This window comes from Protopterus annectens, chromosome 2.part1 (assembly GCF_019279795.1).
Source record: "Protopterus annectens isolate FY-2018-M chromosome 2.part1, PAN1.0, whole genome shotgun sequence".
NCBI classification, from domain to species: Eukaryota; Metazoa; Chordata; order Ceratodontiformes; family Protopteridae; genus Protopterus; species Protopterus annectens.
Window position 1 is genome coordinate 1,146,112,380 of NC_056729.1, and position 18,288 is coordinate 1,146,130,667.

Below are 18,288 nucleotides of genomic sequence, written 5' to 3' on the forward strand. Positions count from 1 at the left end.
TCAATCTCAGCCTTACTACAGGATATGTACCCAAGGAATGGCGTACAGCAAGAGTGGTCCCACTCCACAAAGGTGGTGCCACAACGGACCCCGGAAACTATCGCCCTATAAGCCTGACTAGCCTGGTCTGCAAAGTTATGGAGCGTATCATCATGGAACTCATTAACAAAGACATTGGGAACCTCCAAACACTGGAGCCTACCCAATTTGGCTTTGTTAAGGGCAGATCTTGCATCTTGAACCTGGTCGACTTCTTTGAAACAGTCACCAAGGCCATAGATGAAGGGAAGGTAGTCCACACAGCCTACCTGGACCTCGCAAAAGCCTTCGACACAATACCCCACTCGGGCATCATAAATAAGCTCACCAGCTTAAATATCAACCCCTATGTCACAAGATGGGTTGCAAACTGGCTCAGAGATAGAACCCACATGGTCAGACTTACAGGTGCCATGTCAGACTCTAAACCGTTTACAAGTGGCGTCCCACAAGGCTCAGTCCTGGGACCTCTCTTGTTCGGTATATATTTCTCTGAGGTACAGGCTAACAAGTGAGGACAATGCTGACCAAGTTCGCAGATGACTGCAAACTGGGTGCCATAATAGACTCGTAGACTGACATAAGCATCCTCCAAAAGGGTATCACAGAGATGGATAACTGGTGCCAGAGCCGTGGCCTAAAGCTAAATGCCAAAAAGTGCATAGTCATCCCCTTTGGGAAAAACAAAGTGCCCACAAATTACCACATAGATGGTAATCCATTAAGTACAGAAGAAGTAATTAGGGATTTGGGGACCCAAGTACATAGCAATCTCTTCTTTGACAATCACGTTGCCAAAGTGTTAGAAATACCTTCTATATAGCCCACCTTATCACGAAAGGGTTCACATCTAGATCGAGAGGTCATTATGCCCCTCTACCCAACACTCATCAGGCCTATAATTGAATACAATGCCCCATTTGGGATGTACCTTACCCGATACCTGCAGCAACTGGAAAGACCCCAAAAGTACCTCACCAAGAGGATCAAGGGACTCAAACAGATGCCCTACGCAGTTAGGCTAAAGAAACTCCAGCTCTACTCAGTTGCTTACCGCCTACTCAGAGGCGATCTGTGCCTGACGTATAAAGCCATGTCCAAACCAGAATTAATGGACATGCTCCACCTCAGGAAATCCAAATCCCTTAGAGCTACACGCTCCAGGGACTTACACCTCAGCACAGAAATAAATAGGACATGCTGGAGGGACAGATTCATATCCCAGAGGCTCCCCTCACTCTGGAACAAAATCCCAATCCATGTTAGGCAGAGCCCCTCAATGACCCTCTTCAAGAGAAATTTTCACGAGTGGATGGGAGATCGTAGGTTTACCCCTGGGATCTCTTCTGTGTCCCTACTAGACAGAGGCACAGTAAACTAACCTTAAAAGGGCTATCTTCTGTGACCTATTATACAGAGGTACAGTCAACTAATCTAAAAGGGTGGCGAAAGCCAAACACACTCTGGCTAGGCTAATAAATGCCCTAGGGCAGATAGCGTAGTATCAACCTATGAACCTATGAGTAACAATGTGATGTCCTTCTATTCCCATGTTGCAGTATTCTGGATATGGAGTTTATCCTTTCAGTCTCGTGTACGTATGGCCAGTATTCAAAAGGTTTCAGTCCCTCTGTGGTGCGTCAGATATCAGACAAGGCGGAGGAAACATGTGCCATAAAAGTGATGTCGGCACTCATCAGCCCTCAGAGCTTTTCAGCTGCCATTCGTACACCAGGTGTTCCTGTTCCACTGATGTCGCAACTGTTTGAGATAAGCACACTATTAGGGAACCTTTTTTCAGTCCTTTCTTATTGTAACATTGCTTGTTAATGTCATCCAGAATGGGAAAGTGTCAGTGTGGACACCAGATTCCTCATAAGGACGTCCACAGTAAGTGTTTGTTCTGTTTAGGAAGAGTGCACGACTATAAGGCCTACCCTATTGACAGACATTCGTGCCGAAAACCCTGCGTAGCCGGTTACATGCATTAAATTTGTATCTTGAGAACCAGTGCCTGAAACTTCTTATGCTGAGGATGGAAGGTCCTTCCAACGTTCTCCAGAACCATCTAAGAAGAAGGCCAGAACCTTATGGCCTTCGACTTCTGTTGAGCCTCATCTGCCCAACTCGCAACATGTGGCCAACATAGGCCTGGTTTCAGGACCGGGTTCCTGGATGTACTTCTGCGGAGGTCGCAGGTATCTCTAAGAATGCCACCCCATCCTCCACGGACAAGACCATATCCGCCAAGGCTTTACTAATGTCGCTAGCTGATGCCGGGGGGGGGGGGCAGCACTTCATGGGTGGTTGTCAGAGACCTCTGCTTCTTTACAGTCCTCTGTTTCTAGGAAACAGACCACCACTCATTTAAAAAGGGAGAAGAGAAAACATATTGCTCCCTCTTCTGAAAGCATGCATGACTGGCAGTCCTTCAGTCAGAGCCTCTTCAGAGATTTTATGGCATTGAGGCCTACTCCACCTCCACCCCCTCCCCTGCTAAGTCCTAGGCCTATGCATACAGACCAACCTCTTAGGGATGAGAGGAGGTCCTTTCAGACTCTTCTGAAGAATCTAATAAACCACAAAGGCTACAGGAACACAACAGCAAAGTTTAATTCACTCTCGCGCCTCGGCTAATGCCTTCAAGGATTACATACAAACTAAAAACGCATGATCTTATGTGTTAGCTAACACACCCATCAATAAAAATATTCAACACTAATTATTTCCAATTAAAATCAGTGTTCAAACCCCCAGGGGTTAAAGTACTATATTTCAGTATAAACAAAGCTTCTTTGTACATCAGTTTGTCCTTGAGCAATGTCATTTCACCCAAATTTGCAACAACATGTTCCAAAATACGTTTTAAAACCCTATAATTACTATCATGATAGTCCTTAAAGTGCTGAGCTATATAGCTATCTTTACTATTGTTTTTTGTATCTCTCACATGTTCCTGAATTCTTAATTTGAACATTCTTTTTGGTTCACCTATATAAAACGTTTGACAAGGACATCCAAGAATATAAACCATACCAATACTATTACATGAGAAGCCTTGATTAGGACAAAATTTAAAACTATTGATGTTAGCAAAAGAATTAACCATAAATGGACACATCAAACAGTTGCCACAAGCAACTGTACCCTTCCTAACAAAAGGAAGACTAACAATTCTGTAATTAGGCAGCTTAAATTTACTATATACCACTAAATCACACACAGTATATCCCTTCTTATATGAAACTAACAATTTTTGTTGAATATTTTTTGCCAAAATTTCATCCTTAAATAACATTGGCCAAAAATATTCCAAGATCTCTTTAATTTTATTACTAAGTGTATTATAAATAGTAACAAAATAAATATCCCTTTTTGCTATTACTATAATCACAATTTTTCCAGTTACTGTTAAAAAGGAAGGGACAGCTTCATTTTCACATCCTAATGTGTTTACATACTGTCTATTATAAGTACACTGTACCTGTGACATAAAATTCTATTTGAAGCCTCATCAGCTATTTATAATCATATCCCCTATGAATAAACATCTCATAAGTTTGTTGAATCTCAACATCAAACATACCGTCTTCACTACAAAGCTTATTCAAACAAAGAAATTCTCCATGTGGCAGAGAAGCCAATAAATGGGAGGGGGGGGGTGGCAATTAGTGCCATATAAGAATTCATTACTTGCTTCATTCTTTCTCTATATAGATGTTATAATAGTCCCACCAGAATTACCTTTCAGACATAAATCCAAAAAATTAACTTCCTTTTCTACTTGTAATCCATCAAATTTAAAACAAAAACTATTATGTAAACAATCAACAGAATTTTGAACCATCTCAATACCCCCCTACATATAAAAATAAGATAATCAATAAAACGAAAATACTTAACGTACTTAGCAAAAAAAAATCTTGAGGAAACATTTTCAATTTCAAATAAACTCGTAGTTAAGTTTGGATATATAGGGGCAAAGGCTGCCCCCATGGCTATCTCTTGGCATTGATGGAACAGCTCTCCATTGAAGGAAAAAAGTTATTTTCCAAGCAAAACTTAACATTCAATTATGAAGGCAGATGTTGGATGGTCCCCAAAAAATATTGTAAAGACTGTAAGCCATCATAATGACGTATATTCATATATAAATTTTATATGTCCAGTGCAACCCATTACATGTCAGATTCCCACTCCAAATCTGAGATTTTATTAATAAAATCTTGGGTATCCTTTATGATACTGTATTTTTAACAAAGGGAAGTAAGTATTGGTGCAAAAATATACCAGTATTGTGAAGAAAATATTTGCATGCTGCAACAATAAGTCTATCCTTTAAAGCCCACAGGTCTTTGAGTTTTTAGTAGACAAAATAATGCCACTTCACTACCTGTCAGAGCGTTTATCAATGTCATTCTTATTAAAATAGCATAACCTGTAATCTTTTTGTAGCAACATTTCATAATCTATTACCTTTTTATACATATTTATATCACACCATTCGTAAACTATAGTCATTTAACAAACCATAACACATTTCCTTGTACTGTTTATAGTTCATTATCACAGTCTTAATGCCTTTGTCAGAAGGCTTGACCACCAAGTCGGCATTCTGACTTAAGCATTTCAGTGATTGCCATTGTTCTCTTGTAAGATTGTATTTAGTCATGTTTCTGCAAAAAGCTCTTAACAAAACTTTCAATAGAAAAATTAATGGCCGCAGAGAATTGTTGAATAACCTCACTATTAAATGAAGGCAAAAAAGTGCTTTTGTAAATAACTTTTGAGGTATCTAAAGGACAATATGCATTAGGTTGAATGTCATGCAATTCTTCAATATCAGAACAAGAGGAAAAGCTCTCCTGAGCTATTATCTAACAAATTCAAATTGTCCTCATTATTTACAGAAAAATGTTTCACAAGATGCAACTTTCATACAAGTCAAAAGAACTCACGTTTAACCTTGTACAAACATAGGATATGAATTTGAGTCCCAAATTCAAGACAAACATAAGTGTGTCACTCAAATCACACCCTGAAATATTAATAACTAAATTACACTTTTCAGAGTCATTGCCATCTACCTTTTTTTATTTTGTGGTCTCATTCGTCCATCAGCAGGGCCGTAGCCCTGTCCAAACTGATTTCTTTTCTTACAGGAAATCTCTTCCACTCGTTCCGTTGCTTTCCGAAAATGATTTTCATGTGGTAACGGGTTTTGAGCTTCTGGTAATGGTGGATATTCCTGGGTCTGTATTATGTGATCGAACCCTTAGGTTATCGAATACCTAAAGATCGATCACTAAATGTCGAAGAGTAAAAATCACGAATGGCTATTTCCACACAGGGCAACAATGCCATTGGCCAAAGTTCAAGTGGGAGGCTGTGCCCCCCACACCCCCCTAACTAAATATACCAACTCCGAGATCACTCTACATTGTGAAAAGGGGCAAAATCCGCATAACAGCCAAACGACTTGTTTCCCTGTGTGGAAACAGCTGTTCACGATTTTAACTCATTGACATTTAGAGAGCGACCTTTAGGTATTCGACTACCTAAGGTTTTGATCTCCTGATATAGAACCGATATTCCCCCATTCATTTTCTCCATCTGTTCTGGAGAAACCTCCTCCTGATGAAGCAAATGAGACACATGATTTTTTAGTATTTCCGGTGTTACGAGAACCCTGCACATATGCATTGGCTTTCCACAGAAAAGCCCTGTTGTTCTTGTAGTACCGAAGATCTCTCCTGATTTTATTTTTCTTCTTTTCAGTTAAATCCTGTTGATAGGTTTTTAATTTACTATTGATGTCACTCAGCAACACATCAAAATGCGGCGAAGTTAACCTGGGCATTAATTCAGAACATGTTGATTGAACTTCTTTGATACAGTGCTGTTGGATTATATCTCATTCAGTCAAAATTCTGACCCATTCTAATGAACATTTATGTGCAACAGCTAACAACCTAGCTCTAAAAGCCCGATACATCTCATCCTTACCATCAAACAGAGTACTTGGGCCCTTAAAATGCATGCAATCCTCGTGGGGTGATATCTAATTCAAGATATCTATCGAGACTACGAATATTAGTGTATATTAGTCTCTCTAAAAAGCAGCTGCTCAAAATGTTTACTCAGTTCTGTTAATTAACTAGATGGGTCGTTAGAAGCAGTAGCACCCACCGTAACAAATAGATTGTCAGTTTCTTTCTTCAATTTGTCTGTCCCAAAAGCTAAATGCAGCTTCACCTTGTGTGACTCTACTTTCTCCAAGTTGGCCATGCGAAACATATTGGTCCATGGAATGTTGTAATAATTCCCCAGAATCATCACAAAATATCCTGGGGATAGTAATAGATGGATCTGTAGCCATAAACGGCACCAATAAACACAGGAGCCACAAGAGAACAAGGCGAATATAATAAACCACAGACTACAGGAACACAGCAGCAAAGTTTAATTCACTGTAGCACCTCGGCTAATGCCTTCAACGAGTGTATACAAATAAAAAAAAAACAAATGATCTTCTGTATTGGCTAATATGTAAGATCATGTGTTTTTTAGTTTGTATGTGCTCCTTGAAGGCATTAGCTGAGGCGCTAGAGTGAATTAAACTTTGCTGCTGTGTTACTATAGCCTTTGTGGTTTATTATATTTGCCTTGGTCTCTCGTGGTTCCGATCCTCTAAAGAATCTCTCTCTGCTACAATTCACAACTTTCATCTCCTTTGGGATATGGATCCCCTGTGGAAGAGTCCTTGGACATTGATTCCCCGGTGGAAGATTTAACGTTCAGTGAGACCATTAGCAGGATGAAGGAACACTTCAAATGGGATTCCTCAGAAATGTCTGAGATACAGAAGAGGTATTACGCCCTCATTCAAATGGAAACACCCAGCCCATCTGCTGTTCCTCCCAGCCTTCCAAGATGCCTCCTCTTCTTCATCTACTAATCCTGACTCTCCGCCTCCTGCTTCATGCAGTCCGGATAGGCTGTACAAAGTACCTGACACTGCGAAGCACCTGGTAAAGTGCCCCCCCAGCTGACCCAGCCACCGTCTCTGTGACCACTGACAAAGCCACCAAATTATTACCCGCAACTATTAATGTGAGAGTGTTCAATCTCGCCTTTGTTCTTACACATGGGTTCGGAGCCGATCCTCGGCTCCGTGCCGGCCGACTGCAAGCTCTGCATCGAGAAGAAGCTCGAGGACATCTAATACCCACAATCCCCCTCTGCCTTTACCTCAGATCTAGTTTGCCGCTGCTGCATTCGCATCGCTGGGAGCTAGCTCGAGCATCTTCAGATAAGATTTAACTTTCTTTTTGTTAAATTTTAGGAAAACTTGTCAAGAATTACTTGTTAGTGTATTTAGTGTATGGTGTGTGTGTAGAGAAAAATTCTCGGTACCGTTAACTTAGTTTAACTTCTTTTAACTGGTATAGAGTTTTTCGGGGCCTACCACCCCTACTTGGATTAGACAACCGGACTGACATATTTACCGGATTTGACCCTTTTTTCTCTGGACTTGACTGTTACTGGACTTGACTTTTTTCTCTTACTACAAAATGTCTGAGAAAATGAAATCTGGATTTAAACGTTGCCAGTGTGGCCAAAAAATGTCAGTCACTGACAACCACAGTTCCTGTGTCTACTGCCTTGGCCCTCTCCACTTACAAGAGGACTGTTCAATTTGTCACTCTTTTAGTGGGAGGGTCATGACAGATAGGCGCAGGAAACTGATGGACAGAGGTTTATTGAAACCTTCTTTCCAGGAGGCTCTGGATGCTTCAGACCAGGCATCCAAATCCTCGAAGGAATCGAAGACGTCGGAGCCCAAGTCATCGGCTCCGAGCTCTTCGGGTAAAGTTAGATCACCGGCTCCACAGACTTCGGGGCCGAGTGTTCAACTGTTGGCAGTTTCCGAGCCTCGAGTCTTGGAACCGGTGACGGAGCTCCCTCCACCGACTCTGTTGAGGTCGGCTCCATCTTCGATCCCTTCGACTCGTTCTTCCAGGCCCCTCTCGGACACCGATGTGGACCGTGTGGTGCAGAAATTGATGGAGAATATGGCCTTATCCAAGCTTATCTCGGTCTCCTCTCAGTTGGTGTCGAGACTTGAAGGCCTTCCACTATCTCCATCTGTTCCTCCTCCGAGACCTGTCCAGTCTTCGGAGCCGGAAGAAGCTGAACTGATGATTGTGGAGCCCTCGGTGCCAGAACTGTCTTTTTCTCGGTCGGCACCGTTCACCTCGACTCCATCCGATCCGGTACTGGAGTCTCGAGCCAAGATCCATCCTTGGTTCCGGGACCGAGAGTCGGACTGATGTTTCGGTTCCGACACTCCCTCTCGGAGCCTCGGCGCGGATCGACTCGGTTCCGTCCTCGGGGTCGGTGCCTTCGGTTCCTGTTTTGGGGATTCTTCCCATTTCTTCGGAACCGGGAGATACCTCGACTCGGGACCCGGGGGCCTTCGACCTCATGAGGAACGTGTTGTCTACCCAGACAACCACATCAGCAGGAACAGCCTCTCCTCCCCATAAAGGACCGTTATCCTCCTCTGCACCCACGGCTACATCCAAGCGTCGAGCACCGGTGTCTCAGCCACCCCTGGGTGCCCTCTTCCTCGGAGGCTTCTTCGGATGTTCCCCACGAAGAAGTCCCTAGGAAAAGATTGTGTAAGAGGAGACACTTAGATTCTCCACAAGAATCTTTGACATCCGATACTGACTTGGATGAGTCAGAAGGGTCCCCTAAGTCACCTTCAGAAGATGTCTCCTTTTCTGACATCTTGGAGATTCTAAAACAGAGAGGTGACTGGCAATCCCTCCCCCCTTCTGAGGATGAGTCAGTCTTGCTGAAGGCATTTGGTGCTCGCCCTTCCTCCTCCTGGGTCACTCCGCCCTTCGATGAGTTAATGGAGTTGATTGCTCAAGGGCGGGAGACACCTGACACGGTGGAACCAGTCCCTAGGAAGCCTAATAAGTACATTACGGCACCACAGGACAAGGCTTACCTCACCAAAGGAGTTCCAGTAGACGCCATGGTGGTGGCAGCGGCCACGAAAAAGGAGATGTCGGAATCTTCCTCATCTGTCCATCCGCCTAACAGAGATTCTAGGACCATGGACAGATATGGGAAGCGCATTTTCAGTTCAGCGGCTTTCTCTATGCGTTCCCTGAACTATTTGACTCATTTTACACGCTTGCAGAGGGATCTAGTCAAAGAGTTGGGAGATACCCTCCAGGGTACTACAGATGCTGCTGTTTCAGAGAAAGTTACAGCACATCTCAACACCCTTAGATCCATTGTAAACTCGTCCATGAGGCTGATATCATACGCTGCCGAGGGATCGAGTAGGGCAGCGGCTTCAGCGATTGCTCTTCGTAGGCAATCCTGGATGCGCTTATGTTCTGCTTGGAAGCCTTCAAGTCTTCCTTTACTAACGCCCCATTTGATGGAGCCACACTTTTTGGCCCTAAAGTGAAGGAGACCCTTACCCGGTGTGAACAGGAGGGAAAGACTCTGTCTGCTGTCGGAGTCCGTTTTTCCACCCCTTCCAGACCGTACCCCAAAGGGCAACGTGGTGGGAAAATGTGGTTTCAAAACCCCAAGGATCTTTCCTAACACACAGGGTGATGCCCCTCTAGAGGCAGAGGGGGGCAGAGGTGGAAGACGCCGCCCTGGCGGCAGAGGGGGTCCGCAAAACCAAGGTGACAGGGATAACCTCCATGGCAAACCTTTTCAGCACTCCTGAGAGGAGGCCCGACTGTCCTGCTCTGGAGGCAGTCCGGGGTCGCTCAGCTTTATACCCTCAGGCCTGGCAAAACCTTTCTTCAGACAATTGGGTAAAAAGCGTTGTTACCAGAGGTTACAAAATCCCATTTCTATCCACCCCCATTCCAAAGAGAAAACTCCCAGATGTACCACCCCATCTGCGAGAGCCAGCAGCTACAGAAATTTCAAAGCTGCTAGAAAAAGAGTCATCCAACCAGTCCCAGCGGACGAAATAGGATTCGAACTTACTCAAGGTTCTTTTTAGTAACAAAAAAAACAGGGGACTGGAGGCCGATTCTGGACCTAAGCGATCTCAACACCTTTGTCAAGAAGGAAAAGTTCCGAATGGTCACGCTTCAATCGATCCTTCCATTCTTACAGAAGGACGACTGGATGTGCTCAATAGATCTGAAGGACGCATACTACCACATCAAAATGGCCAGGGCGTCCAGGGATCATTTGCGCTTCCGGCTGGGAGCCAGTCACTATCACTTTCGAGCCCTGCCCTTTGGTCTGACCACAGCCCCCAGGGTCTTCACCAAATGCATGGCAGTGGTAGCGTCTCATCTGAGACGCCTAGGATTCCAGGTGTTTCCGTATCTGGACGACTGGCTCTTGTCTGCCACCACCAGGCGTCAACTGATACAGGCCAGGGATTACACCCTACAACTTTGTACACACCTCGGAATTTCAGTAAATTTCGAAAAATCTTTACTACAGCCATCACAGCATATCTTATTCATAGGAGCGGAATTAGATACGCACCATTTAGTTCTAAGACTTCCTACAGAAAGGATAGTAGCACTTCAAAACAACATTTCTCTTCTGCTGTCGTCCAGAAAGTCCTCGGCAAAACTTGTTCTGAAAGTCTTGGGTCTCATGGCAGCTTCTCTCGTTGCGATACCATTGGGAAGACTGCACATGAGAGTGCTACAATGGCTTCTGTTTGCACAATGGTCATTCCAACAACTTCCACTGACTTATGAAATATTGATAACGAAAACATGCAAATCACACCTAACGTGGTGGTTACAGACTTGCAACCTGTCCAGCGGAAGACCATTTGTGCTACCCGCACCGTCAGCGGCATTTATAACCACGGACGCTTCCCTGATAGGGTGGGGGGGCATCTTTCAGGGACAGACAGTCCAAGGCGAATTGACCAATCTGGAGTACAATCTGCACATCAATGTTCTGGAGTTGAGGGCAGTGTTTTTGGCGTTGCAACACTTTGCTCCCCTTCTTCCTCCAGGGACCATTGCAGTTCAGACAGACAACATGTCCGTAGTCTGGTACATAAACAAGCAAGGGGGAACCAGGTCTTACCAACTATGCAGAGAGGCCATGAGAATTTGGCAATGGGCGGAGTCCACCCGTCGCTTTCTGATCGCAACGCACATCCCGGGGTCATCCAACGTCATAGCCGACAGGCTGAGCAGGGCAATACTGTTGCCTCACGAGTGGTCCCTCAAACAGTCAGTTGCGAGAATGATTTTTCGCAAATGGGGCCAGCCTACCTGCGATCTGTTTGCGTCTCCCATGAACGCCAAATGCAGGCGCTACTTTGCCCTATTACCCCCTCCAGGGGAAGTCCCCAGGGACGCGCTGGTGCACGATTGGCCCCCGGGTCTCCTATATGCTTTTCCTCCATTTCCCCTGATTGCAAAGTTTCTACAGAAAGCCAACAACCTTCAGAGGACTATTATCCTCATTGCTCCGTTCTGGCCTCGTCAAATTTGGTTCCCTTTTCTATTGCATCACCGCATTCGGGGACCTTGGATGCTGGACCCAGAGCCAGATCTACTGACCCACTCGTCAGGAGTTCCTCACCCATCTCTAGAATCTCTCCATCTAGCAGCTTGGCTGCTCCGCTTCTTTAGCCAGGTCGGTTCCCCTTACATCGGCGGTTCAAGATATTTTAGTGGCTTCTCATAAAGTTTCCACTACAAAGACTTACACCAGTAAGTGGAAACGTTTTGTCTTCTGGGAGTCACATCATTTGGACCCTGTTATAGCTCCGTTAAACAAGATTTTAGAGTTCTTGACTGAACTATTTCATGAGGGAGCTTCCCCGGCTACTTTAAGAGTACAGTTAGCTGCCATTTCTAACTATCATGTAGAGGAATGTGGTGCGCCTATTATGGCTCACAGACTTTGTAAAGCCTTTTTAAAGGTTCTTTTCATATCAGACCACCAGTCAGAAGTCCGACATCACCGTGGAATTTGAACCTGTTACTCTCTAAATTGATGTTGCCACCCTTTGAACCAGCCTCAAGTTGCACATTGAAATTTTTGTCATGGAAAACTTTATTTCTAGTGGCCATTACATCTGCTAGGCAGTGTCTGAGCTTCAGGCCCTTTCTGTCAAACATCCTTATTTAATATTTCATTCTGACAGAGTATCCCTACGCACTAATCCATCCTTTCTCCCCAAAGTTTGCTCTTCTAGTAATATTAATCAGTCCATTGAATTACCCACCTTCTTTAAGAACCACTCTAATAAATTGGAGTATATGTTGCACAAACTGGATGTCCATAGACAACTCAGATTTTATTTGGATAGAACAAAGATCACAGGAAATCTGATCAACTATTTGTAGCTTTTGCTGACAGCAGAAAGGGTCTTGCAGTTACGAAACAAACTCTTTCCAAATGGCTAACTGACTGTATCACATATGTTTATGAGGCCTCTGATCAAACATTATCAGTCAAACCCAAAGGACATTCCACCAGATCAGTTTCTACATCTTTGGCTCACGCAGCTCGCCACCACTAGACACTATTTGTGCGGCTGCTACTTGGGCTAAACCACATACATTTATCTCTCATTACAAAGTGGACAGGGTTTCTAGGGATAGGGCAACCTTTGGTTCCACTGTGCTCAAGAACGTTCTCCCTTGAGTTCCTCAGGATCATGGAGCTAGGGACGCTACCCATGTGTAAGAACAAAGGCGAGATTGAACACTCTCACATAAAGAAGTTATGTCCTTACCATAACGTTCCATGTGGAGTGTTCATCTCGCCTTGGTTATTACACTCCCACCCCTCCCACCCTTAGGAAGAACATTCAATTTGGTGCCTGGTCTGGAGTATTCTCCTTCTGCTGTTGCATTGGTGGTGTTTCTATCATACCCTTGGTATGTTTGTATATATGTACATCTATGTATATAGTTTGGCATGTGTGCGTGCTTTTATGTCTGGTTTGCTTGCAAACTAGATCTGAGGTAAAGGCAGAGGGGGATTGTGGGTATTAGATGTCCTCGAGCTTCTTCTCGATGCAGAGCTTGCAGTCGGCCGGCACGGAGCCGAGGATCGGCTCCGAACCCATGTGTAATAACCAAGGCGAGATGAACACTCCACATGGAACGTTATGGTAAGGACATAACTTCTTTTTCTCCCTTCTAACAAGGCAGCAAGACCATGGAGAGATTGTGGAAAAAGATTTAGACCTATGCTACATTGGCCTTCAGAGCCACTAACTACCAGACCCACTTGGCTAAGTATAACCTATCTATTCTACAGTCTGCCACCAAACATTTGGCAGATATTCTAGACTCCCCTGCCAAAATAGCTCTGTCCTCCCTGTTGTATCTAACATCCCAAGTCACCAGGCACTCCATTAGGTGCAGCTATGATGCTGCTGAATCCTCTGCTAGGGCAGCAGCATCAAAATCCGCTTTATGCAGATATTCCTGGCTGTGCCTACAACCCCTGCAAGATGATTTTAGGGCCAAGCTAATGGGTGCAGCCCTGGATAGTGCTGCACTTATTGGATCTACAGTAGCAGATCTCTTTAAATCACTGCAACAAAAGGGAAAAGAGATGCAGGACCTCAGACATCTCCTGGTCTCACCAATTCCCAAATTCCACAGGAACTATCCTTCTAAAACAGTCTATCAGGAAACAATCCAAGCCTACCCCCAGTGCCAGACCTCGAAAACTCACCTGGAAACAAACTCCTATGCCTGGAGCACCTTCTGCATCTAGCCAGAAGTCTCCCTTTCAGGACAGGGCAGGTAACGTCTGACTACCTGACACCTTTGCTTCAGCCTCCTCCCTCTACCGTGCCCTTGTCTTCCCGCCTCTCTCATTGTTTCTCTTTGTGGACCCCTATCACCAAAGGCAAAAGGGTCCTGTCTGTCCTCAAAGATGGCTACTACATGACTTGGCTCTCTTCCTCCCATATGGAAGGACATCTCCCCCCCCCCCCCCCCAGAGCAACTGCCCCTCTTACAACCAGTACTGCAGACATTACTAGATCAGGGCACTATACAGTCAGTTCCCACCTCTGCAAAAGGAAAATGTTTTTATTCAAGGCTCTTCCTGGTTCCCAAAAAAGACAGACCATGGAGAGACCCATCCTGGACCTTTCCTACCTCATTCTCTTCCTAAAGGTATCTACCATTAAAATGCTAACCCTGCCTACCCTTTTTCCCCTGATTACTCCACATGGATTCATGGCTTCTCTGGACACACAAGATGCTTACCTCTACATCCCTATCAAACCCTCCCACAGGAAATACTTAAGATTCTTGGTGGGCTCCTCTCATTGGCAATTTTCTGCCTTGCCTTTTGGTCTTTCCACTGCTCCCTGAGTCTTTACCAAATGTTTGGCTCCAGTGGTAGCCTACGCTAGGACAAAGGGGATACAGATATTCCCCAACCTGGATGACATGCTCATCCAGGCCCCCAGCCAGCAAATACTGCAAGATCACCTCCACCTGGTGATTCCCTTATGCAGTCCCTGGGATTAAAGAATAAATCTGCCAAAATCCCACCTCCAAGCATCTCAGGACATTGTATTCCTGGGGTGCAGAATAAGAACAGACCTCATGGATGCGTACCTTTTACCCCCCAAAGGGGGCTCCAGTCGACACAGTTGACTGCAAGGCAGTACCTGAAACTGTTGGGTTACATGGCAGCTACAGTACCCATGCTACCTTTAGCAAGACTGCACATGAGGAAGCTGCAGTGGTACCTCACTTAGTCTAGAAACAACACAACTAGCCCTTGGAGCACATTGTACCACTTCTACCCTGGTTAATAAAGGAGATACTTTGGTGGTGGGACCAGTTACAAAGGAACCCAGGACTCCCACTACAACAAGCAGAACCCACCCAGGTCATGCACACAGATGCCTCGGACCTGGGTTGGGGATCTACTGTAGGACTAAGACAGGTGCAAGTCTTTTGGCCAGCTCACCTAAAAACAGAACACGTCATATGCCAGAGAAATGAAGGCAATCCTGCGTGCCCTACAGGCATTTCAGTCTTTCCTTCTACAGGGGACTCTGCTGATATACACAGAGACAACACATCATACTGTGGTATGTCAACAAACAAGGGGGGGGGGCAAGTCCTACCTGCTTTGCAGGTTAGCTCTCTTGGTTTGGGAGTTGGCTACCTCACAGGGACTCTCCCTGCGAGTGACCTTCATCCCCTCCCTCCACAACAAACAGGCAGATTTGCTTAGCAGAACCAGCACAAACTACGAATGGATGCTGCACAGAGAGGTAGTCTTGGATTTGGTCCACAAGTGGGGTATACCTCAACTAGACCTGTTTGCTTCCTCCCTCAACAGGCAACTTTTGCACAATGGACACCAGAACCATAGGCACTGGCAACAGATGCCTTCTCAATTTCATGGAAGGGGAAATATCTGTATACATTCCCCCCTTCCCCCTCATTCAGAAAATCCTGCTGAAAATACAGCAGAACAACCCAAAAATCTTGTTGGTGACTCACTACTGGCCCAGACAGCACTGGTTCCCCTTACTACTTCATTTGTCCAAGGGCAATCACCACAAGTTACCCCCCAGAGTGAACCTGCTCACACAAAAGAAGGGATCACTAATCCATCCACAGTGGTAGATGTTCCACCTGACTGACTGATAGGATTCTGATTCCATTTAGACACCTTTACAGTGAGGATGTGCTTTATGTCCTGCAGGAGGCCTGGAAACCTAATGCCAGAAAATTGTATCTCTCCAAGTGAAACAATTCACTATTTGATGTCACAAAAAAACAGCTGGACCAGCTTATCAGTGAACCTCCCCTAGTGCTGTCTTGTTTGTGTGAGCTACTGCAGTCAGGACTGGCTTTCTCGTCCATTAAAGCCTATCTGTCTGCTATTTCTGCCTGCTTACCTCTGGACCACACTCTTGCTTCACAACTACCTTGCAAACTCTTCCTCAAAGGATTTCTGCATCTTAAGACTCCTAGGAGACCCATTCCCCCTCCTTGGGACCTCAACTATGTGTTGGAGAAGCTTACACTTCCTCCCTTTGAGCCAGCAGTTAAGGCTTCCCTAAAGCCCTGTGCCTGGAAAACCATCCTGCTGTTGGCTGTAACTTCAGCCAGGAGAGTATCCAAACGCCAAGCCCTTAGGGCTACACCACCCTTTCTAGTTTTCCACAAAGACAGGGTTACCTTTAGGACAAATCTGTCCTTCATGCCCAAAGTAGCCAACAACAGGTCCCTTAATCAAGCCATCCAACTACCTGTTTTTTTCCCTAATCCACAGGGAGATGGTGAGAGTGCTGCATTCCTTGGACGTGCATAGACAGATCAGATTCTACCTGCACAGCACCCAAGCCTATCAGACTGACAAACCAGCTATTTGTATCTTTTTCACCCCCAGATCCCTGGATAAGGCTGTTACCAAGCAGACTATTTCTACTTGGATATCAAAAGTCCTAACCTTTTGCTACCAGTTTCATGGCAAGACCTGGTAAGGGGCAGTCGAAGCTCATTCCAGTAGAGCAGTGGCATCTTCAAGGGTTTGCATACCCCTTCAATTCTGGAAGCTGCTACTTGGACATCAGTCCACACTTTCAGCAAACACTGCACGCTTGACTGGCTATCCTGCATGGATTCCTGGAATCTGCATCTAGACCACCACCCCAACCTCAGTGAGCTTTGGCACTCTGCTCATATACAGAATACTGCAACATGGGAATAGAAGGACACAGAAAAGTTGTGTAAAGTCTTACCATAACCATAGATGTCTTTCTCTTCCATGTTGCAGTACTCCTTCCCACCCACCTTCCCCTCTCATCTGCTACATTCCTCCCTTTCTGGATGGCAGTGATGTAGCATTGCTCTTAAAGGACTAGCTCCAAATGTGGCTATCTTTCTGAGGGCTTTATGGCCCACGTTTCCTCTGGCTTGCCTGATGTCTGATGCACCACAGAGGGACTGAAAGCTTTTGAATACTGGCCGTACGTATGTGGGACTGAAGAGATTAACCCCATATGCAGAATACTGCAACAGGAAGAGAAGGACATCTATGGTTATGGTAAAACTTTGCACATTTCTTTAATTACTAAGGCGACTCGTTACTTGTACAGTGCTAATATGGTAGTATCTTTGAGCAGAATTGTGTGAAAGAATTATTTGTTATAAGATTTTTTTCTAGATCCATTCTTTTCTTTATTTACAAGGCTTTCAGATTGATTGCTTACTCATGGTCTCAGAATTGATTTAACATGTTTCTTCAGGATTGCAGTAAATGTGTGCTGCAGGTGAAAGAGACAAGAAAAACGCATTCATTTTGGCATAGTTGCTAACAATCAGATTTGCATGACTTGAGGTATTGTGCCTTTTAAAGTATTTTGAGGAGCTGCTGTTGCCTGTAATGCATTGATTGGGTCATCTCTGACTTATCACAGAAGTGGGAGTAGGCAGTGGGATGTTAGTTACTTATATATTGAGAGATAATAGTTGTCATAAAGCCACAGAGATGGCTGCAGAAGTTAACAAAGGTATGATTTTCCATTCCTTTCAATTTAATATGCACTATTCTTTGTAAATTAAGTGTGACTTTGAAAAACAAATGTTGCTTTTTTGAATAGGTAAAAACTGTAATGGTGGAAAAGACAAATGAAATTGTAAACAGATTGGAAAAGACAAAAACTGAACGATTCCCAGATTTAGCAGCAGAGAAGGAGGCTAGAGATAGAGAAGAAAGGAATGAGAAGAAAGCACAGATCCAGGAGATGAAGCGGAAAGAAAGAGAAGAAATGAAAAAGAAGAAGGAAATGGATGAGTTAAAGTAAGCTCCTCTGACTTAAATTCAGTACAAGGTTTTATTTATTTATTTATTTTAGAAGAGCAGCTGATTCCTGGGCAGGCAATTTACTAAATAAATAAGAGAGTTCATCTTATGCTAGGAGTTCAAAGCTTTTTCTGTTCTGCCTCACAGCTCTTGGTTTTCTACTTAGGTTATTAGCTATGGTGCATTCTTTGTGGAGTTTGTATACTCATACTTTGTCTGCAAGAGTTTTTTGTTAGGGTAGCCATTTCTCGCTCACGTCTAAAAGACAAGCAGCAAGTGGATTTGTGAAATTCAGAACTGCCCCAAAGTATGTGTGTGTGTGTGTGTGCGTGTGTGTGTGTGTGTGTGTCTATATTATAAATATATTTATGTCACTATGTGTAAAATATAGGTCCATAAGTCTGTGTGTGT

General features: G+C 44.4%; 1 protein-coding gene across 2 annotated transcripts in view; it reads left to right on the forward strand.

Annotated features, from left to right (window-relative positions):
- The window catches only part of CCDC25 (coiled-coil domain containing 25), a gene marked incomplete in the record, with an annotated part of 783,974 nt that overhangs the window by 524,030 nt on the left and 241,656 nt on the right, over window positions 1-18,288 (forward strand). For both annotated transcript variants that reach the window (XM_044062680.1, XM_044062681.1), the window contains 1 exon segment: window positions 17,675-17,874. In XM_044062680.1, the coding sequence (XP_043918615.1) occupies window positions 17,675-17,874 (200 nt within the window).